The sequence below is a fragment of the Apodemus sylvaticus genome, chromosome 2 (genome assembly GCF_947179515.1).
Source record: "Apodemus sylvaticus chromosome 2, mApoSyl1.1, whole genome shotgun sequence".
NCBI lineage: Eukaryota > Metazoa > Chordata > Mammalia > Rodentia > Muridae > Apodemus > Apodemus sylvaticus.
In genome coordinates this window covers 147,506,192-147,530,055 of record NC_067473.1, presented here as the reverse complement: position 1 = coordinate 147,530,055, position 23,864 = coordinate 147,506,192, and the positions used below count along the sequence as shown (strand labels likewise).

General features: G+C 48.4%; 1 protein-coding gene across 3 annotated transcripts in view; it reads right to left on the bottom strand.

Moving 5' to 3' along the window:
• Ift122 (intraflagellar transport 122) overlaps positions 1–23,864 on the bottom strand; it is a 67,775-nt gene that overhangs the window by 16,173 nt on the left and 27,738 nt on the right. For all 3 annotated transcript variants that reach the window (XM_052174619.1, XM_052174621.1, XM_052174620.1), the window contains exons 9-17: positions 21,390–21,581; positions 21,107–21,245; positions 19,325–19,527; positions 17,856–17,993; positions 16,425–16,589; positions 14,029–14,226; positions 9,016–9,156; positions 5,678–5,731; positions 2,493–2,654 (exon numbers count right to left, since the gene is read on the bottom strand). In XM_052174619.1, the coding sequence (XP_052030579.1) occupies positions 2,493–2,654; positions 5,678–5,731; positions 9,016–9,156; positions 14,029–14,226; positions 16,425–16,589; positions 17,856–17,993; positions 19,325–19,527; positions 21,107–21,245; positions 21,390–21,581 (1,392 nt within the window). The remainder of the gene's footprint in view (positions 1–2,492; positions 2,655–5,677; positions 5,732–9,015; positions 9,157–14,028; positions 14,227–16,424; positions 16,590–17,855; positions 17,994–19,324; positions 19,528–21,106; positions 21,246–21,389; positions 21,582–23,864) is intronic.

Sequence of the window (23,864 nt, the reverse complement as noted above, 5' to 3'; positions counted from 1 at the left end):
GCCACAGCAAAGACTCACAGACTTTCTGTCCTGGAGTGGACAGAAAGAGGTCGTGCTGAGTGATGAATGAGACTGAACAGGGTTCTCATGTTCGGTGCTCCTGATAAGGACACACTATACAAGAGTTAAGAGCATTATAATCCCTTTATCACCACATAAACATGTCACTTGTCCGGAAAGCATACAATTTATTTGTACGTGGGAATGTAATTTAAAAAATTTCCAAAACCAGATTGAATCTTGGGAAGCAATTTCAAGTAAACAAAAACATGCATGTTACTAAGCACTGTATCTCCCACCCCAACATAATGTGTGTGTGTGCACACACTTCCCAAATGCAGACTACCAAGCCAGGGTGTGTGTGTGTGTGTGTGTGTGTGTGTGTGTGTGTGCACTTCCCAAATGCAGACTACCAAGCCAGGGTGTGTGTGTGTGTGTGTGTGTGTGTGTGTGTGTGTGTGTGTGCTCGCGCGCGCGCAGGCTTGAGTTGGGACCAACGTACTGGGAATTGTGATCAGAAATTAAAATCAAAACAAGCTCAAAGTATTTACCTTCATGGAGAGCCACACCAGATGGAGTGTATGAACAGGCTGCACTGCTGGGTAGGAGGCCATGTGCAGGAAGTGCAGGCGAGCCATGAACGGAGCCAAAGTGGGCAGCCAGAGGGAGGTCTAAAGGCATCCATCCACCCTGGAGTCAAACCTGGCCCTCCCACTTTCCTAACATTTTATTTATTTATTTATTTATTTATTTATTTATTTATTTATTTATTTATTTATTTATTTATTTATGTGTGTACACACATGCATGTATGTATATACACACACACACACATATACACAATGCATGAAGTACTGGAATTGAACCCAGGGTTCTACTATACCAAGGCACATCCTTGGATGTGGACTTGTAATTTAATCCAATCACACGCCTCATCTTTCGTCCTGTTTTCATATTTTATTTTATTTTATTTTATTTTATTTTATTTTATTTTATTTTATTTTATTTTGACAGGGTCTCTCTATGTTGCCCTGGCTGTCCTGTAACTCACTTTTGTAAACCAGGCTGGCCTTGAACTCACAGAGATCTGCCTGCTTCTGCCTCCTGAATGCTGAGATTGAAGATATGCACTATCACGCCTAGCTACTCCTCACTACAGCATGGCATGTTAGGGTTTTGCATTGTTCTGTCCACTGAGCTATTGCTCTGCTCTGCTCTGAGGAAGCAGGAACGGCTTGGCTCTGTGAGTCCTCACCCACTGGTGACATGTGGGTTCCATAATCACACTTCACTCTGGCTGCCAAGCAGCCATTTTCAGCTATACCACACCACAGTGGCCCACCAGCAGCTCTGAGGGCTTAGTCTCAAGGAACAACGAAGGCCGGCAGGCTGAGGTACCTAACTTCTGCCCTGGGATCTGTCCCTTTTAGGTGGAAAGGGCATTTCATGTAATGCTGGATGTGTGGGAGGGAGCATGGCTAAGAAAGCCTGAAGCCCAGATCTGAGGTGTAAAAGGCAGGGACCAGGAAAAGCCCTCCTTCTTCTATGAAGGAGCCACAGGGTCTAACAGATGGGTAGCAAGACTAGCTGTGGTTAGGCACAGACACACACAAGAATGGGAAGCTATCCTACTTGGGACTTGTAAACTAGGTGATTGGCTAGGACTTGAGGACTCTGCGGGATTTTGAGGGCCTCAGAGGCCCTTTGTGGAAGAACCTCACTGTTCCACACCTAGGCTTTAAGCCTTGCTGCAGGCTAAGGGTTGACCACTGAGAACGCTGGCTCTTTAGTGGGGCTCCGGTGTCTAGGAAGCACCTTCAAAAGTCTTGAGTACCTAGGGACTAACCTTGAGGGGCCACCGTTCAGATGCAGAAGGGGACCTTCCTGAATACTCTGTAAGGCTCTGTGCACTCCAGCTGCTCAGAGCAGGCTCCCTGGGGAGTGCTGGCGTCAGGGATCCACAGCACCCTGCCTTGTAGGATGGACTGCCACTTAGAACAGTAAACCTTGGTGGCTCCTGACGCAGGTCTGAGGGAGTCTGTGGAGACGTCACTAAGCCCTCAGTACCAGGTAACAGCATCATGCTGGCATGCTCAAAGCCCACCCAGCTGTTGTGGACAGGTGCTCTGAATGTGCTGTCCCTCTGACACCCAGATTCAGGTCCTGTTTATTAATCTGCCTACCCTTTTTCTGACGTCATTCCCATTTCAATTTATTTTATTAACTAATTTATTTATTATTTACTTTTGGGTTTTTAAAACAGGGTTTCTTGTGTATTCCTAGCTGTTCTGGAACTCACTCTGTAGACAAGGTGGGCCTCAAACTCACAGAGACCCACCTGCCTGCCTCCTGCGGTGGAGATTAGAGGTATGCACCACCACCACCCAGACTCATCCCCATTTTCATGTCTTGGATACATGACTTAAAGCAACTGCAGGTCAGAGCCTTGGGAACTGCTGGTGGCAGGCTGGGCCCAGGACATGGTGGGTTACCTTGGCATACTCAAACATGCAGAGGTCAGTGTACATGTCGAGGGCGAGGTTCTCATGCCCGCTCCTCTTGTACAGTTTGGCGGCCTCGTGGAACTTCCCCTGGTAGGAAAACACATCTGCCAGAAACAGGTCATTGTTGGTCTCTCCCCTCTTCTTCCTCTCCTGGAAAAATTAGAAGCACAGGAAATGGCCTTTACAGCCTCGCAGGAAGTCGCCTGTACAAAGGCTAGCTGCAGCTATTTCGGGTCTTCCTACTGGAGCCTACACTTGGCTCCTGAGCTGCTATGTCTCTCACCTATGTCTCTATTGGGAATGTTCAACAACAAAAGCAGATTTTTTTCCTTTTTCAGACCACTGAAGATCAAACAAGAGGCGAACCTTTGTTTGCTCAGTGGAAATTCCACAGGACTGTTTTCCTGTACATTTGCCCAAAGCAACCACTGGATAATTTGAATAGTGTGCACTGTCAGAGTTGGGGACAGCCCCTGCATGCTCAAGCCCTCCAAGGCCCTGATACCTGGGTGGCAGAGCTGTGACCCAGGATGATGACAAACAAGGACTAAGTTTGGGATTTTCAACCAAGATGGAAGGCATAAAAGGGTCACAAAGCTAACTATGTTTCTGTTTCTAAGAGTTGAAGAGATATTCTGTATGCTGGCTAGTTTTATGTCCACTTGACAGAAACTCCTCAGTTGAGAAAATGACCCCACCAGGTTGGCCTGGGGTAACCCTGTGGCGTGTCTCTTGATTGATGTGGCAAGTCCAGCGCACTGTGGGTGGTGCCACCCCAGGACTGGTAGCCCAGGTGCTATAAGAAAGCAGGCTGAGAACCGGGCAGCGGTGGCACATGCCTGTAATTCCAGCACTTGGGAGGCAGAGGCAGATGGATTTCTGAGTTCAAGGCTAGCCTGGTCTACAGAGTGAGTTCCAGGACAGCCAGGGCTATACAGAGAAACCCTGTCTCGAAAAAACAAACAAACAAACAAACAAACAAACAAAACACAAAAAAAGAAAAAAGAAAGAAAGAAAGAAAGCAGGCCAAGCAAGCCAGAGGAGCAAGCCAGTAAGCAGCATTCCTCATGTTTTCACTGCAGCTTCTGTCTCCAGATTCCTGCCCCGACTTTCTTCATTGACAGGCTGTGATGTGGAAATTTAAGTTGAAGTAAACCCTTTCCTTTCCAAGTTGTTTTGATTAGGGTGTTTTATCATAGCAACAGAAACTCTAAGACACTGTGTGCGCTAATGTCTGAAGCATAGTTCCTAACACACACCTGGTGTGCACATACATGTGCACATGCAAGTGCATGCACACTGAAGCGCACCCACACCTTCCTCCCATGTTAGTCTAAAGTGCCAGTGTTTGTAAACATGTGCCAGCACTCAGCCCGAGCCCCGGCAGTTGCCGCTTGCTTGTTTTCTATCAAGTACATCTCACTGGAGGGAGATGAGACACGGAATCAAACCTCTCGACAAGCTGGTAGAAGTTTCAGCAGCTGGAGACAACATGCCTCACCACTGACAGAAATAATTTTTAAACCTTCACACAGTGCGAGCTAATCAACCAAGTAAGCTGACATCTAAAACTTATGAGTGAATTAAACTCTTGTAGTAAGACAGGTGTCAGTTGGTGGGGAATGTGGGCCACAGAAGAACGTGTTTGTAAAGGACTGTCAACATGGACAGATTATTCTGCCACGGGTATGCTATTATCCCAGGTATTCAACAGGAACCCACTGAGGAACACAGCTCCTTGGTAAATGCTGGCTATCCATAATCCAGAAGCTGAGGCCTGAGGACAGTCACAAGAGGTCAGTTGAGTACTCTTTTCTCCAGAGAGTTCCTTAAGCGCAATTCTCAGCTCACAGATCATAAGCAAAGGTAGACGGTTTGAACTAACATGACAAGTGATAAGTGTCAGCTTCCTCTCTGGCCAGTTACTTTTGTACAAAGAAAAGTGATGTTCTGCAGCTTTGGACAAAGATTCCAAGGGTCGCAATGGCTCACACCAAGCATCATCCCCGAGAGCCAGAGGCATGAGACAACGGCACCCAGCTAGCCCTTGCCCACCTCTGTGGGAAGAGGCTGACAACCAGTGATCGGCTGGGTAGAAGACACAGGGAAGGCTCACAAGGCAAAAGTGGCAAAGCTTAGGGAAAACAGGGAAGTGCCTGGGTGTCCCTGAGGTTTTGAACAGGAGGATGTGCCCCACCCTCTCCTAACTTTCCTTCCTCCCCCCGCCCCACCCCAACAGGGCTGACAATGCCACTGGTCCATCACACTAAGGACCTTGTAGGTGTCGCACATTCTTTGGTTGTACACCAACAGACTCAATGAACAGCAGCTACCATATTGTAGTCTCCCTTGGCTCCGCTCCGCTTGCTGCCCCTGCCCTCCCCACCCACACAGGGCTGAGGCCCACAATAAGCCTTTACTCTGCTGAACTGAGTTAGAGGGGCAAGACATTCTCAGTTCCTTCACTGCTTCCATCTGGGCACTCCAGTGTGTCTCACATTCCCTCAGCCTCACAATAAATCTGTTCGGGAGAAAGAAATGTGTGTGCCTTTTTTATAGACAGTCAGACAGCACTGAGATACACAGAAATTAAAAATAGCGTCTTCCATCACCCATAAATGGTGCAGTCAGACCAGATTCTTTAGCCTACCGCAGGCCTTCTGGGCAGGAGGACGCCTTAGTAGACCATGTTGGGGACATTTGGGAAATACTTTGTTTCCTGGCAGATTACTAGCGTCCAGGAAAATAGCAATAGCTACTCATTCCAACGGGGTATACCAGGCTCTAGAGTCTGTCTTATAGCAGTACTAGAGAAGAACAGACCCCCATATTGGATTTTTGCAACAAAGTTTCTCTGTGTAGCCCTGGCTGTCCTGGAACTCACTTGGTAGCCCAGGCTGGCCTTGAACTCAGAAATCCATCTGTCTCTGCCTCCTGAGTACTGGAATGAAAGGAGAGCATCACCACTGCCTGCTGTAGAGATCCCATGGTAGGAACAAGGAGCCAAAGCTTAGAGAGACCCAAACCTTCTCCCTCAACTACCAAGCGACTAAGCGGGTGTTGTCTCTATACAGACACTCTATCCTCCAGAACAGACTATAGGGCCTGCGTCCACATCTCCTTGTGATTACTGGCCACTGTATCCTGTGATGGAAGATGCTTTCATCAGTTACCTCAATACTGCTGATCAGTTCTAGGTATCGAAGGTCCTGGACTCTGGTGAAGGCCTATGGGAAAGGAATAAGAATAGAGTCAGCTGCCTTCCTGTTCTCCACAGGCTGATGGGGGTGGGACACACCAAGCTCTAGAGAGGCAGCCAGCAAGCAGGGGGCTGGGGGAAGCTCGATTCATCATTGTGTGAAGAGAGGCTCAGCCTGTCTTCATCTCAAGGATTAGTCCTTACAAAGAACTGTAAAGAAGTCCTGGGAGCATCAATCATTTTGGGATTAGGTAAAACAGAACTGTGGTGATCCTGAAGTCTACCGTGGAACCCTTGCCAGACACTGCTCATAATGGAAAGGCAAGCCGGGCTGATTCCAGTCAATGGCATCTGCAGAGTAGGCAAGACACAGAGACAAGAGCCTGCACGCTTCTCCCTTTGATCTGGATGGGAAGCAGCAGACAGCTCTGCTAACTCAATGGTGCTATACACACAGGGCACATAGGGAGAGGAGGAAAAGGCTCGGGAAAGAGCAGTGCTCAAGGAGGATGGCAGGGAATAATCTCCTGGTCCCTAGAAAGTAAACTTGCATGTTAATCCTGAATGCGTATCCTCTGCTTGGACTCCCAATCGGGGTAGAGACTTCTGATGATGGATTTCTAGAAGGTTGTGAGGGTCAGGCAGTCTGGGGCCAGTGAAGTGCCTTTTGCTGCTCTTGGGTATCACAGGGACTTAGGCAAACTGAACCTCTGTGTGCTCTGCTGTGTTTTCTGGGTTGTTCATGTGAGATGGACTGACACATGCCCAGAGCACAGTTCCTGAGCCATCGTGGTTTACAATGTGCAGCCCTTGGCCACTGCTAGGTACCCTCAATGCTGAAAGAAGTGCTCAAGCCATCCAGTTTCCGGTTGCCTCACAGATGGCCGCAGGCTGACTTCATCCTACCCTACAGGGACAGGATCTAGTCAAAGGCTGGGGACACAGGAATTTCACTTGGCCTCTGTCCCCTTCCCTAGTTCAGGGGTTCACAGTGGAAATGGAAAGCTTGGAGATTAAACAGAGAGCTAAATCTCCCTGAGCCAAGAGCTACACTAGCAGGAGGCAGATCCCCTAGGGAGGACACTTCCTGTCTGAGCATGAGCAGTGGCACACCGCAGGATTAGGCAAAGCACTGCCCAGGAGGGACCTGGCAAGTGGCTTTCTTTCTGAAACAGGGACTTACTATGTTGCCTAGGCTGGCCTTGACCGGCTGTGCTCACAGGATCTTCCTGCCACAGCCTGCTAAGAAGCTGGGGTGACAGGCACACTGCATAGGACCTAGGACTTGGCCTTTCCTGAGGAACTGGTAGAAGGGTCAATTGGGCAGCGTGAACAAAACTAACAGCTGCCACCCGGATTTGTGCTTCCTGAGCCATGTACAGTAGGTCCCTGGTAATGGGCAGAGCAGGGAAAAGACTCGGGTCTCAGCCCACCAGGACCTTGAGCTATCTCCTCTCTACGAATGGGCTCCAGCAATCCTCTCTGCAGTCAGGCAAGCAAGCGGCGCCTCTCCAACAGTCTTTGTGGTTCTGAGCACTGAGTTCTTGAATTTGATAAGTCTGTCACTGACAACTTTCAGCCTTGATATACCGCAGAGTCAGGGTGCTATTTGGAGTGGTCAGTCACGAGACTGTGAATAACTTCCACAGAGGGAAGTGGGGAGCAGGGAACAGATGCAGCTGGCAGCACTAAGCAGCTCTCCTGTGCCATCTAGTGGGGGGACCCTTCTAGGCCAGGCCCCTCCTGCCACAAGTCTGAGTCCTGAATAACTGGTACCCAGGGGAGAGGAAAGCCAAGGATTCAGGATTAAGACAAAACATCAGTCAAGGTCTATGTTCAAAGCTCTATGACTTTTCTAAATATCATACTACCCACAAGAAATATACAGACAATTTTCATGTGTCAGGTAAAATGACTAAAGAAATACCACTCTAACAAAGAACCCAGGGCTTTGATCCGATCATGTCTATTCTCAAGTGTTCTGGGATGCAAGGTGGGGTGTGAAATGAATAGAAGCTTGTGTTCTAGCTTCAGTTCCCTTTGTCTGGACACGTGCTCAGTGACTCAGAGGTCATGTGCTCCATTACATGCAATACTAACATGAGCTGGCTCTCAGGCTCTAGGTGTGAAGGGGTGACTATCTAGAGGGAACTTTATTTCCAGCTATAGATCGGAGACATCCTGAAAACCTTTTAGTATTCCTGACAGGCTTGCATTTTTAGGTGGGGTAAGAGAATGAACTCCCTATCTCTTCTGAATTCCCAAAGCCCTAGTCTAATATTTCCCAATGCTTATCTGATCTAAAAACATGTAGGTAATTATTGGGTAGCTTTACTCTTCTTCACGTGCTGTGTTGAAACAAGGCCTTGTGCATGCTAGCCAGTGCTCTACCACCGAGCAGGGACACCTCTGACTCTGTGTGACAGGGTTGGGATTTGCACAGCTTCTCCAAACTCCTCTTTACCAGGCCTGAGGAGGCCTCAAGGTGAGTACAAAATAGAGGAAGAGAGCTATGCATTTTCAATGCTGGGGTAGAGAAGTCAGGCTGAGAGAACAGGTTGGGGAAAGCCCAGCTCTGAAGTGCGCTCTGGTTCAATGGTCCTGTTTGACAGGAGGCAGGGACCACATTTGTCTGCAAGTACTTCAGTATCAGTAGCCTGGGCAAAAGGAGACTCTCCACTTGGCTATGGGACAGAACGCAGGGAAAGAGGACAGGAGAGGCTGGAAGCCATTCCTTCTTCTCCCTTGCTCTATCAGATGGGCACTCCTAAGTCTAGGAAAGCTTAAATGTTTTTGACCATTTCTTTAGCTTTTTTTCTTTTTGCTAAACTAGAAGTAACACTACGAGTCATGCCAAGAGGGTGTGGGACACTACCACACTGACTGCTGTGGGAACCAGAGAGCCTGGGCATCTCCTTTGCACTAAGCCATTGCCAAGAACAATGGTGGTGTGAGATGGCTGGTGCTTAAGCCCAGGCTGAGACATGTGATTAATCAATGGCTGCCACGTAAGGCTTTATCTCGGCTCTTTACGTAAATTACTGCTACCAAGACTGACAGCCGGAATCAACCAGATGTTCTACTAGCTTTATCTGCTTACATCTTCCCAGCTTCCTGAGAACAGGGCCTAGTCTGCCAGAACCTTCCAGAGAAACAACCCTGGGAAGGGTGTTCCCACCACTGTGAAAGGGGTGACTGAGGAGACTTCAGAGCCCATTATAGTCGGTTTCTACTCCTTTGGTGTTACCAGGACCCTTCTGCCTCAAGGGACTCTTCCAAGGACCAAATTCTGGCTCACTACTAAATACATACCTTCTTTGCTGTTTCAAACTCTAGTCCTTCTAGGGCTTCCATGGCCAGTTCACGCCAATCAGTGTCTGTCACTCCCAAGCAAGCAATTTGGTATGCTTCTTTGAACATCTTCCTATCAAGGTACTGGTACATCGGAGCAGACTGCAGGGTTTCGAGGAGAGAGAGAATAGTCTATTCAGAGTAGTGGAAGAGTCAGATTATAACCAGATGTTCACAGTGACGTCAGCAGAAACACCTACCAAACTTCACTGATCAGGATCTTTGCGGCCTCGCCTTGGCCCACCTGGGCACCTTTCCTGCCACCCCTCCTGCTGAGCTCTCATCACACACCTTTGGCTGTCATCTGCTTTCCTCTTCTCTAGGTCTACATAATCCTAATATGTCACCTTCTCTGGGAAGATCTGTCCTCTCACCCTCCCACCCCCCATGGAAATGCCTACTTGGCTTTTTAAAGCTCTGTTAACAGGTCCCTCCAAGTTGTCCTTGGCCTCGGCATAGATAATCTTGTGCTGTGCTCCATGTGGGTCTCTGGAGTGAAGCCCTGCCCAGCCTGCGGCAGCAGCAAGGCTCCAGTCTAGTCCAGCAGTCCCTCCACCCAGGCCAGAGGAACAAGTTAATCGACCAGAAGGGAGAGAGATCTGGGATGGCCTCTTCTCAAAGAGACTTTGTCTGAACAGGGCACAGATAGGGAGTTTGCTCGACAGCCCAGGAAGCTCTGAGGACAAGTTTCTCTGGTCCTGAAGACCAACTCTCCCCTCAAGACCAAGCTGCCTAGCTGAGAATATCTGCAAGTATTCCCTGACAACTCCTTTTTTAAGGCTATAAAGACTGTTGCAGTTGCCCAAACATTAAGGAGATGTCGTTACCATTGATAACACCCCAGGAGAGGGAAACTCCTGGAGGAGACCTGACTTGCCTGAGGACACAGACCTAACAAATTAAGAACCTGAGGCTAGAGCAAGAGGCGACCTATGCTCCTTTTTGTTGCGTGCGTGTGTGTGTGTGTGTGTGTGTGTGTGTGTGTGTGTGTGTCCGTTCCACAAATGCATGCATATACATCGGGCTAAAGCTGAGCTGGGCCAGGCATCTTTAGCAAGAAAAACCCTGTCTTGATTTGAGGCCAGTCAATATACTTCAGGGACCTTTGTCTGGATTCCTGGGCAGTAAAGATCAATCAGCCAGGACCTCTGTACTGGAAGTGCTGTTTCTCCATTCGGGGCCTTTATCTTGGAAATTTCCAGTCCTTTTTTGCCCCCTACAGAATTAAAAGAAACCTTTTTCCTTTCAAGCTGATCTACCCTCTGACAGCAAGACTAAGCTGTTCCCAGGGGCTTGTTTTCCCTGAGGTAATACACCATACACTTCCCCTCTTACTGGAGGGAGGCAGCTGGCCAGACTGGGAGCTGAGATAGCACCCAGGCCTGGCTCAGCCACATCCTATCCAGGTGCCTTCTGTTCAGAAACTCTGCCCGGGCCAGGCTTCTGTGGACCAAAGTGGCACTTTGAAAAGGGCAAAGTGCCCATCTTCCTGGACACAGGTTCCATCATTTCCTTAAGCTTTCCCAAGCACCACCTACCCTGCCCTCCAATAAGCTCTCTTCTCTAGACTGCTCTGGTCCACTTTAGTTCTATTTTGTGGCTTTTGATATGTCATGACTGTCTGTAATAAGAAGGAATAACAGGAATTTGGACAGACAAAACCTGAACCTGGGTGTAATTAACCCCATTTCACAGTGGCAAAGCCTGACGTCTCATCTGCTCTGGGGAAGATTACTTTAGCTCTGGAGTTCAGAACTAGTGTGAGCAACATGGCAAGTGCCTGTCTCAAACAAACCAAACCAAACCAAAAACTAATGATCCTATTACACAGAAAAGAACTGAGGCCTCAAAGATGGAGATATGGTGTTCAGGAAGCAGCTGGATCAGGTTACAGAATTAGGATCCAAAACCAGGGCTCCTTTTCCCAACCTGCAGAACTTCCTGTGACAACCGACTCCCTGATGACAAGGGAACATTAAAATGCGGCACAAGAAGAGCTGATTGTACAGCAGAGAGGTACAACCAGAATGAGCATTTGGAAAACATACTAACGAACCAGTCCCCTCTGCGCCAAGCCCTGATCTGGCTGCTGTATTCCAAGCATGACGTCATGGAGCACGACTCAGGTTTACTGCCCCACTTGGCAGCTCGGACACACCAGTTCTTGCACAAGATGATACAAATTTCGAAAGGAAACCAAAAATCCCAAGAGCAAAACTGAGTTTCTTTGCCTGGTCTCGAGACCCAAACCACAAGACTACTGGAGACAAGGCGACAGATAAACAGCCTTTGTCTCCAGATCGCCTTTCCCAATGCTTGGCAGCTCTGGCCTGCTGCATCAGCAGGAAGGCTGGCTGCAACCAACAGAGACTTTGGCTACTGACTCTTGAGGCTCTGGCAGAAGGAGCCCCGGCAGCCCCTCCGGCTCCCCTTGGCTAGCCAGAATCAGGGAGCAGCAACTGCATTTATTTTTGAGGTTAGGATGGCAGTCTGGGGAGAAAACCTTTTAATAAGCAAAGCCTGTTTGGCACCGATGAGGAAGAGTGGGCTCCCGGCAGATGTGGTGCTTGGGTTAGGATGCTGCTGGGGAGCAGATAAGGACAGCGAGGAGAGTCAAGCAGGCAGGCTGTCCTCAGCTGCCACCACACGTCGCCCTGTTCCCATCTCTCGTGCTCTCTCTTTTTCCACAGTTCGTTCCCATCAGAACTCACTGCCACTGCTTGACTATCCGTATGGAGCAGGAGCTGATGGATGTGGACACTGCTGCAGCAAACCCTTGCAGCAACAAGTGACAAGGGCTTCCATGGCTCCGGGGAAGAAGAAGGCAGAGTCTGTAGGGCAGGTGTATGCAGGCAGGCAGACTAACAGCATTCTAGAGGAAAGACAGTCTAGAACGTATGAACATCTATTAATGTATAAGCCCTCTGGCCCAGCAATTTCAGTTCTTGTCATTTATACTAAGTCAGGACATACACAAGGAAGATACCCACTATTTGGGAGAGCAAAAAGCTCTGGGCATGGGCTATCATGTGAGAGAGGAGCTGCACTCTGACAAGAAAGCTAGGCACACAGCAGGGGAGGGGGCATGGGAGCTCGAGGCTGGAAGGTACTCCGGACTGCACGCTGGAGCAAAGGATGAACTACATCACAGTCTTGCACACTACTACCTAAGGGGAATTGAGCAACATACACAAGAAATCACTTGTCATTTCTCACGCACAGATGTGAGCCGACGGTTGTCTTACTGTCTGAAAACTCTGGTAAAGTGTACTCACTGACGTGGCACAACATTCCCAGTAGACTGATGAGCGAAGGGCCCGATCAGTGAGTGGGGCTTTTGGTTTTGGCAACTGTTTTTGTTGTTAATGGGGTTTGTTGTGGATTTGTTTGTTTGTTTGTTTTAAGAGAAAGCACTGTGATACATCCCAGGCTGCCCTTTAAACCTGAACTCCTCTGGCTCCCCTCCAAGTGTTGGGATATAGGGATGAGCCACACCGCTAGGTCAGAGCGCTAGTCAGTAATTCGTCAGCGGGGTGGGCCTGCAATAGCTAAACGTCAAGTTAAAAGAAGACAGCACAGGAGCTGGCAAGACGGCTGAAAAGGTAAAAGTACTTTTCTGCACAAGTGTGACAACCTGAGTCCAACCTTCAGAACCAACAATGGAAGAAACAATGCCAAAGGTTGTCCTGGGACCTTCACAGTCACAGGTGCCCACACACACAGACTTGAACACATTTTAAAACAGATGGTGGCACAACATGACAAGAAGCTCCATTCGCTTGCTTTTGGTCCACGTCAGTGCAATAACAGTCTGGGGTCAGGAGGGAGGGCCCCATGGTTAAGAGAGGACCCAAATCACATTCTGAGCACCCATGTGGGGCAGCTCACACCACCACCCAAACTCCAGCTCCAGGGAATCTAATGACCTCTTCTGTCCACCATGTGCACCACACATATGTATATATGCACATATGCACACAGTTTAAAAAAAATAAAATATCCTCTTAAAGATAGGATGTTGTGGTTCAAGTTTCTCCTTAGTGTTTGCCTTGTTTTTATGACAGTTCTGTGGAGAATGTCTCTCACTTTAGGGATAAGCAGACAGGCAGCGAGGGCAGCTATAACTAGGTCAGTTTCCAGGGGTGCTGTCTGGGTTTTCCTGTCTGTTTCTCCCTTCCCTATCCTGTGGTTTCTACCTGGCCTCCTCTATCTCAGGAGACTTGCACGGCCCCCTGTGCCATCTCTAGGTACCATTCCTCAGTGCCCTCTCTACCTATTCTCCTCTCACACAGCATTACCACTCACACCTACGCACCACCTGGTGGCTTTGCTATCCACACAGTACTGAATACTGCTAACATGGTGCAGCAGGAAGGGGATCAGAACGAAAGAGGGCCAATTTGAGTCTTGCCTAGATTTATGTCACCTTGGCATAAAACTATCATCACCTGAGAGGAGGAAACCTCCATTGAAAAAGATGCCTCTATATAATCAGGTTGAGGGCTGGCCTGTAGAGCATTTCTTAATAATTGATGGGGGAGTGCCTAGTCCATTGTGGGCGGGCCCACTGCTAGGCTGGTGGTCCTGGGCTCTATAAGAAATCAGGCTGAGCAATTCACAGGGAGCTAGCCTTTAAGAAGCACCCCTCCACAGTTCCTGCCTCCAGGTTCCTTCCTGGTTTGAGTTCCTGTCCTGACTTCCTTCAGTGATGGACTCCTATGTGGAACCATAAGCAGAATAAACCCTCTCCTCCCCAGCCTGCTTTTTTGGTCATAGTTTTTCATTACCACAATAGAAACCCTAACTAAGACAATGGGACTGGTCTATTTGTCCAGAAACGCATGGCTACACACAAACACACAAGTTCATAGCACCTTGAGATATCAGATTCCACACTTCCCTCCTCCTCCTCCTCTCTGCTCTTAGCACCAGTCTGAGGGCCTGACCACTCTGTTTCGTGTGTCCAAGGGTTACCTGTGGCACCTCCACGGCAGACATAGAGAAGACATGAAGGCAGAAGATCTTGGAGCCGTTGTAGCCCACCACGAAGCCCTGCAGCTTCTGCTGGTGCACTGGGAAGGTGCTGGCCTTGATGTTGAGGTAGCCTCCGCCCGAGAAGCAGAGCATGTCCTCACACTGGGTGTTCCAGGCCACACTGTTGGCGTTGGGTTCCTGAGGGACAGGGGTCTGTGAGGCTCTGACACCACTCCCACTTTTCACTCCCACCCATTCTTAAAGCCTGGGTGGCCCTGAAGTACAGACAGCAGGAGGAAGAGAAAGAGGGAAAGGGTCAGAAAAGAAGGGATGAGGCATACTCCTCTATGCACTGGTAGAGTGACAGAATTTTTGATATGTGCCATTTTCAATATAAATTATTGTTCCCTCCATATTTTAGTCACCCCACGGTAAGTGGAAGTGTAGCAAGGTGGACTCCATTCCATTAGAGGAAGCGAGCAGGTGGGGTGCTGCTCTGGGGTAGCTGGCAGGCATGTGTAAGAGCCTGGGTTTCTTTCCCAGCTGTAGTGTGTGTGTGTGTGTGTGTGTGTGTGTGCGTGTGCATACACACCTCCATACAGTCCTACCCACCTGAGGAAGAGGCTCAAAGTGTCACCCTGAAGATTAACAGTGACTGCTTTGGGGTGAGTGGAATTGTGAGGGATCTCTATTTTCGTTCCAATTTTAGTATATGTGCTGCTGAAGCGAACACGAGGGATTTCTTTTTTTTTTTTTTCTTGTTGCTTGTCTGGTTTCTTTGATCATGAACTTCCATTGTTTTTTATACTAAGCAAAAGAATGAGGAGTTCTTTTCAAAATTAGAAAATAATACATTGCCTCTGCATGTATAACTCTTACAGTAAAAGCACAGTCACACCAAGAGGTACCCTCCCTACCAGGATCCTGCTCACCTCTAGAGACCTGGGACCAACAGAGACTTAGTCCTCCCTGCCCGAGTCTTCTACCTCAGCAGAGACTATGCTTTAATGAGGAACATTGGTACTTCCCATGTGAAGGGCAAATGCAGTGGGTGACAGACTAGGAAGGTTGTGTTTCCTGGCAAGACCTGAGAGCCACCTTTGCTACTTCTCTAGAGAAGCTGCAGAAAGAGCCATGCGCCTTTCCAACCTCCACACAGGACACACTGAGGGGCTTCTAACCACCTCCAGGTCCAGGCAGTGGCAGTGCTGAGGCTGGAGAGAAGGGCAACATTAGGGCTAATTATGCCTAGCACTGAGCACACAGAAGCATCTTGTTTGCTCTTGAGTTGTTCTTGTGGCAGGTCTGTGAGAATGCAACTTCTAGCTTCATGTTAGCATGGAGAAAGAATGTGGTTTAGTTAGCATGCGAAAGGCCCTGGGTTTGATCTCAGCACAATATAACATCTCTAGCCCCAGTGCTTAGGAAGTGGAGATAAGGGATCATCCTAAAGTCCATCCTCACCTGGAGGCTAGCCTAAGCTATGGAGAGATACCGTCTCAAAAAAAAAAAAAGTTGAGACTCACAGAGGCCCGTGAACACAGGTGACTCTGAAGACAATGGGGATATGATCCTTCCCCTAAACTCTCTGCTTCCTCTGTGATGTGATAATAACTGAAGTCATTTTGGGTTACTGGTAGCCATGTAGCCCTGTCCAACTGACTGAGGAAAGCCAGGCACTTCCTCCCTGATGGATCTGTTGGGAAGGGCAAGGAGGGCCTTGGAAGAGGACCCATGTCTATCTATGACATTGGGAAATCATGCAGGAGAAACCAGAGAGCAGAGGCTCCAGTGTTTCTCTCAGGGGGTCCTCACTTCACATAAATTAACTCTGACGGCTCACAATGCCCCAGAGAGGCCAAGAACAGTCCTAGCATGGCAGAAAGCCTGCCGGGTGAGGGGTACAATCTTTGGGCTGCTCGGAGTCACATTTCTTTCAGCCACAGGACCAAAGACTGTGGAAACAATGCCCATTCCCAGAGATCCATGCAGCTACCGTGCTGTAGCATCCTGTGGAGGAAGCTTAGGTGAGCTTCTACATATCCCTCCTAGTGTGCCTTAGGCCACTGGAAGCAACTAGCAGTCCTGGGTAGGGACTCAGGCTTCATCAAGAGTCACCACACACATTAACTTGACTACCAGACTTGTCACCATCCACTCTAGCACTGCTTGTGGCTATGTGAAACTGGTTACTGGCCCATCTTCCTGACAAGGAAACCAGTGCTCAAGAGACTGGCCCAGCAACCTCCTCCCTGGGGTAGAGTCAGAGTCTACACCTGTGCTGGGTCCCAGGCCCTTGTTGTTCCTCCCAGACAGGGCTGGGTGCCTCCTTGTACAACTGGGAAGCTCAAGGCGGCTCCCTGTTCCAAGGACTGGGTCTCCATCTAGGACTCCACCTGGAAAAGCAGCTCCTTCGTGTGGATGTCGTACACCAGGCATGTGTCATTTTCATCCACCACAGCCAGCTTGTTCCGGGAGGCACTCATGTCCAAGCAGCGCACGGCTGTGGCCTGCTTCAGCAGGACAATAGCAAAGAGATTGTCCACAAAGATCTTCAGGATCTGGCGAAATTTCAGAGAAATAAGTGTGAGTTACCACGGCAACCAGACCCTGGACCACTGCCAGACTCTTGGCATCCCATGTGTTCTACAAGAACAACACCCACTAACTCCTCCAGAAGCTGCGTGCAGAGAAGACTCATTAAACAAAGCAGGGGGGAGGGGGAGGGGGGGACCATGCTTAAGAGTCCAAAAGCATGGTTCATAGGAGGTCACTGAAGCAACAACAGGCTTGAGACAGGCCAAGCTCACTCCAATGTCTGTGCAAACCGGGGACATTTTTAATGATACTGCTTAAACTGCAGAGTAGAGGAGTCATACACTAACACAGGAAGGGCTACTGTAAACACAGGGGGAGACATCTGGTATAAAGTAATAATGACAGTGCTGATGGTGACAGCTGCCATTCACTAACATCCCTGCTTCTGACGGCCCTGAGAAGAAACAGTATTGTCCTTATTTGGACAACTTGAGCCTCAGAGAGGCAACCTCATCTGCCCAGGGCCATACAGCCAGTGAGAGGGAATGTGGTCCCAGGTTAACCTGACCCCAAAGTCATGCTCACAGCCTCCCATGAGACCTGACAGCTGACTGAGGAAGTTGCAGATTCTCCCCCACTTGGGTGCTGCTACTTGACAGCTCCTACTGATCTCATGCTCTGCAACTTCCGTCCCCAGCAAAGACCTGACAGGCTTCAGCCACAGCCATCTGCTACACAGCTTGGCTCTCAGGCTAATGCAGTTATATTTTCACTTTCAAATTTCTATGTAGCCCACATAGAACTTTCTTATTTTAAGCAAAGAATGTAGATGAACACACCGAGAATCTGTTCAACTTCGTGTAGCCTAGATTTCCTAATTGATTTGTCCAAACAGTCCATTCTTCTTTTAGGTTCTAGTAACGCCCTAAGGACCAGCACCATAGACCCCAGACAGGAATACTGATTAATCCAGTCACCGCCTAATAAGGCTCTGACCTGGTGAACAATCCCGCCTGCGTCTCCGGCAATCCACTAAAGCTGCGTCTCTGCCAAATCCCACCTTCGGGGTGACCTTAGCACACTGATCCCTTCTACGTGCAACTTGAAAACCATGGCACCAGCTCTGCCAGGTGGGTGCCTCCCACACGTCTGAGGGCCACAGCGCTGTGGCCCGAAGCTGTCTTTACGAACACAAGCTCCAGGCTGTCTACAACCCAGCGCGTGCATCCCAGACAGGAAGCCCGTGCCTGCCTGGACAGCGAGCTGGGTAGTAGCACGGGGAGACTCACCTGGCCGTTTTTCAGGCCTACCAACAGACCTTCTCTTCCGGCAGGGCCACCGATCACCTTGATGTAGCGAATGAGAGATTCCATCTGCCATTCCCTCTCCTTCACTCCACTGAAGGACAGGCACTGTAGCCGCTTCTCCTAGGAAGCAACCCAAGCTCAGCATGGAGTGTCAGAGAAAAGAGTGCTTGCAACCCTCTTGGGGAAACCGTCCTACTCCATCAGTGGTAATCCAACCCTGGCTCTTCCCCGATCCTGCCATTTCTAATCCACCACAGGCTCCTCAGGGGCCATCTTCAGCTTGGCCCTCCAGAGCAGCAGCAGCAGCCTCCGACCTGCCACAGCTATTCTCTAGCCCTACGTGGCAGGAGTGAGACCCTCACACAGGGTTTGATACTAGTTTTACACTAGAATGGCTCCTAAGCATTTCCTCCTGCTTACCTTCTCTAACAGGCCTGGCCAACCAAGGTCAGGTCCACCCACAGCAGGCTTTTTTCAAAGTCGTCCCAAAACTCCTCGTGGCACTGACCTAGGGACTTTAGAGATCTATGACTGAGGGGAAATTTTTCTTTTGAAAAACTAAACCAAACCAAATAAAAACCTTTTTAGAGTAGTGGTTCTCAATGTGTGTGTCACGATCCTTTTGGGGTTACATATCCTGCATACAAGATATTTACACTGTGATTCATAACAGTGGTAGAATTGCAGTTATGAAGTAGCGTAGAAATAATTTTATGGTTGGGGGGCACCACAGCATGAGAAATGGTCTCAGGCTCACAGCATTACTAAGCTTAAGAACCACTGCCTTAGAGACTTTTTTCTTTTTTTCTTTTTCTTTTTTTCTTCTTCTTTTTTTTTTGTTTTTGTTTTTTTTTTTTTTGTTTTTTTTTTTTGGTTTGGTTTGGTTTTTTTTTTGGTGGTACAGATCTATAGTTCCCAGTACTCCGGAGGCTGGGGCAGAAATATTGCAGGTTCAAGGCTTGCCTGGGCTACAGAGTAAGTTCAAGGACAGCCTGGTGAACTTCATAAAACCTAGTCTTTAAAAAGGTGGAAGAGAGAGAAGACCGGGGATATGGTTCCATTGTAGAGGACTTTCCTATTGTAGAGAAGGCTCTGGGTCCAATTCCTAATGCCTCACGAGAAAAAGTAAAGAAAGGAAGGAACTCTCTTAGGAGGTAAAACTTCCACTTATAAAAGTTTGCCCTAGATGAGTGTGCCACATGCTGTCAATTCAGCACTCGGGAGGTGACCTGGGGGCCACGGGCTTGAGGCGAGCTTGAGCAGTTAGTAAAACACTGTCTCAGAACAGAACGAAGCTGCGTTGTAAGACACTTTACAATACATCTGATCCCAGCGTGTCAACGTGCCCCACAGTCCAAAATCATCCCAACCACAGACTTCATCTCGATGCCGAGGGCCGGCCACTGAGTCAGGACCATCATTTTCCCTGGGGGAGGGGGTGAGCTGCCCACCTGGCACAGGATGATGTGGTCAGCACACACCACCAGCAAGTTGCACTCAAACTTCTTGACAATTTTCTCCTTTACCCGGTAGTGCATGTCTGCCGAGTCATCAGAGTACAGCTCATAGATGAGGATCTTCTCTGGCAGCTGGATAGCTAATCGATTTTTGTAGATGGCAATTTTCTTGACAAGCTCTCTGCATTTAATCCGAACTGTCAACGGAGGGAAAGAGACTCTAGCAAAAGGTTGTTAAGTAAGGTGAAAGGCAGAGAAATTAAAAGCCATCCTTTATTTATTTAATGCTCCTGACAATTAAAGTGACACACTCTCATTACAAAAATCTTTAACAGGGACTGGAGAGACAGCTCAGTGTTTAAGAGCACTGCTGCTCTCTGAGACTTGGGTTTGATTCTCAGTATCCATCTTAACTCCAGTTCCTGGGGATCTGTTGCCCTCTTCTGGCCTCCTTAGGTACTGTACACACGTGGCACACAGACATATGCAGGCACTCAGACATAAGTAAACAAGGTCAATCTGCTAAAAACTCTCTCCAGAGCACCTGCCGTGTGCAGGCAGTTGTGTTGAGTGGGGTGCGGAGCTACATATGCTCCCATTTCAGGGAGAAATATAAAGATCAAGCAATAAATGCTACCGATACAAGCCCTACATGTCTGAGGACATCTAGACTCCTTACTCTGCACAGCAATAAGGCCCCCATAATGACACATTTCATAGCTGGCCCTGCAACCTTCCTGATCACAGGGACTTCCATGCAGTAGGTTCTGCCTTTCTACAGACCAAGTCGGGTAAACAGCACAAAGAGGACTTGGGGAACTGTCCCAGTGGCCACATTCCCACCACGGAGTTAGAATTTTCAAAACAGATCTACCCTGGCAGGGAGAAAAGAAGCCACCCTGAATCTACAGGATGGTCCCTAACTGAGACCCCTATGCAAAGACACCTGGCCATATCTGGTCAGCAGCCTCCAGATAACATGTGCTCTGCACGTCTGGATATGCGTACAGCTGAGGGGAACTTGACCCTTAACCAGCAGAGCTACTTACGTGAACAGAAGGGAACTGTCAGAGTTTACACTGAGAGGCTGGGTCCCTGGTCCTCTCAGCATGCCTGAGCCTATCTACTGCCCGTGCCTGTCTAGTAGAAGGAAAAGTCTGCCAGAGTGGCTCTGAGCAGACATGGTCAGTGCCACAAAGCCCTCAGTCAGCCTGGGTCTCAGGGACTCCATTTACACCATGGGATCATTTGTAAAGGGTAAAGAGCTGGTGCTTTTAAAAACAACCCAGGGGCTGGAGAGATGGCTCAGAGGTTAAGAGCACCGACTGCTCTTCCAGAGGTCCTGAGTGCAAATCCCAGTAACCTCATGGTAGCTCACAACCATCTGTAATGAGATCTGACACCCTCTTCTGGAGTGTCTGAAGACAGCTACAGTGTACTTATATATAATAATAAATAAATTTAAAAAAAAAAAAAGAAGTTTCACCAAGGGCTGAAGAGACAGCTCAGTCATTAAAGGCTAGGCTCACAACCAAAAATATAAGAAGTTTCACCAAGTGGCTAAGATAAAAACACTGATCAAAAAACAAACAAACAACAACAACCCAGGTTTATTGCTTGTGCTGGATCTTCAGAGAAATCTTTGTTCTCCTTCTACTGACAGAACCTACAGCCAGGCCAAGGGAGGCACTGCCTATTATCCTATCGCATGCCGCCACCAGCCCAGTCCCCGCCCCCTTTGCTAGTGTCTACAAGCAAGGGCAAGCTTCCCCTTACCTTTCTGCTCCGTTATCAGGTGTTGCACAATGACATCTGTCATGCTGTCCCTGTAGGCATACCGATCCTTGTAGAGGCCGTGGACTGTGCTGAAGATCAGCTGGTAGAAGGAAATGGTGCCGTCCTGGCAGCCGACCACCTGCACAGAAGAGAGCTGTCAATCTAGGCTGCAGTGACAAGCAGTCTGCCCTCCACCTGTCCGGAGCGATGGCCAAGAATCTGAGTGGCTGACCTGATGCTCAAGGCTTTCTCTAGCACTGCTCTGCAGGAGTCCTCTACTTACCACATAATTGGAGTCAGGTTTCACTCTACAGGTCCACACCCAGGAGTTCTGCTCCCCGACGGTCCCCAGTCGCACTCCGTCCTTGGTGAAAAGAGATACCTGCTTGTCTGAACCCCCCACCAAAATGTACTCTCCTTTAGTGAAGTAGCTGATGCAACAGGGGTCAAAGTTCAGTGGCCGATCCTTCCCAATCTGAGGAAAGAAAACATACCCCAAGTGAAAGACCAGTCCATAACCACCATCAGTAAGGGCTTCCTCGCCAGCATCAGCCGGGTAGGGACAAGGTTAGGAAGCCTTACCTCCTGAGTTAGTCCATTTCCTACACAGGTCTCGCCACCTCTGGAATCCACTCCTCCCCTCAACCCAGCCAAACCTAAAGTCTGCCACGCCTGACCTAAATGTTGGGAAGTTAGCCAGACCTGGAGGCCAGGGAGTCTCCCCTTGTTCGCCCACCTCACCTCACACATAGCTGGCAGCTCACCTCAGCTTCTTCCCTATCTATTCTCTGAGCTTGTTCACTTGAAAAGACTGCCCTTTATTCTTTATTCAATTTAAGAAAAATAACCCTAAAAACCTAGATTTTTGCTTTAAGGCTCAGGGTCACTTTACAAATGTTTTCCTATTTATAAATCTAGGAAAAGTGAGCAGTCAATTGATGCTGACAGCTTAATGAATGCAATTTGAACTCATAAAACCACTGAAGTAGTCAGCTCCAACTTCAACTTAGTTAATTCCCTTCAACTAATTTAAACTGCAATTATAAATTTAGTATGTTCACTTTTCTTTCCTTTTTAGGAATTCCAAATGCCTAACAACCGAAAGCTTCCCTCCTACCTCCCAAAGCTACAAAATCTAAGAAGAACACTGCAGCACCTGTCATGACACCGAGGGCGGAAGCTGCCGGCTGAGGCTTAGGACTCCTTCCAAGTAGCAACCATCAGCTCTAGACTAACTACAAGGACCAGCTGAAGGCAGAAGTGACCAAAGCAGACAGGACGTGAGCAAGGGGAGCAGCCTCAGGCAAGGGTCTCTCAACACAGCTCCTTTTTGGATGGGCAGAGAGTGAGGTGGGGTATTGTAGGTGAGGTGGGGTATTGTAGGAAGGAAGGTCAGATGGAGGCCATCCTGCACCCGAGCCCGGCTCCCCATCACCTTTAGTTACCTACCCACATGACTCACAGGTGACGCCAAAGGCCTGCACTAGGGTCTCAGCTGCCGACCATTGAAAATCCGGAGCAGAGCACAGCAAAGCCAACTACCTGGCCCCCCTCCTCTACCCTTTTCCCCCTTCCCCGCCCTCCAACACTCACCTACAGGCAAACCTGAGAGAAATTAGTTTCTATGGTGTACAATTTACTATCCCCAGAATATAATTCAATTTTTCAAAAAGCAGGACATTATGAGTCTGGAGGCAAGGTTCAGAGGTTAAGAGCACTGGTTGCTCTTGCAGAGGACTCAGGTTTGGTTCTCAGCACTTACATGGTAGCTTACTGGCATCTGTAACTCCTGTAACAGGAACCTAATGGCCCTGTTGGCTGCTGTGAGCACTGCACACATAGGGTGCATAGATGCAAACAAAACATCCATACACATAAAAATAAAAATAAAATATTTCTAAGTAGGAAAGTGTGAATCTTATTTGAGAAAGGACAATCAGCAAGGCCAGACCCTGGTGGCCCAAATGCTGGAACCAGCAGAAGAGAGCTCTAAACCATCTGGATAACATGTTCACAATACTAAGGAAGGGCTGGAGATGACGCATGGACTGCTCCTGCAGACGGCTTGACCTGGGCTCCCACGGGGAACTGGAAAGTGTAGTGACTAAAGTAACTCACTGGATGAGCCTAACAGACATGGAGAGATTATGGAGGGTCAAGCAAGCGACTGGGAGCTGAAGGAACAGAAAGAATGAAGAGAAAGTATCTGAAGAGATGAAGGCCAGAGTTTTATCACCTTTTAATTTTTTTTAAATCTTTGGTTTTTTTTTAAATTTTTTTAAAGACATATTTATTTTATTTATATGAGTACACTGTAGCTGTCTTCAGACACACCAGAAGAAGGCACCGGATCCCATTACAGATGGTTGTGAGTCACCATGTGGTTGCTGGGATTTGAACTCAGGACCTCTGGAAGAGTAGTCAGTGCTCTAACCACTGAGCCATCTCTCCAGCCCTGGTTTTTTTACCCTTCCCTTCATCATGCTTTTTAAAAGAATAAATATATAATTTTTTTTGGTTTTTAAGCCTGGTGAATCCCAAGCAGGAAAATATAATGAATCTCTTTAAAGTCTAATATTGCTAAGGCACCTAATTAAAAATTTTTGTCTTTCCTTTGAAAATCATTTGCATAAAAATCAAGGCTTTTGTTTGTTCGTTTGTTTTTGTTTTGTGTTTTTAGAGACAAGGTTTCTTCGTGTAGCCTTGGCTGTCCTGGAACTCAAGAGATTTGCCTGCCTTTGCCTCTGCCTCTGCCTCT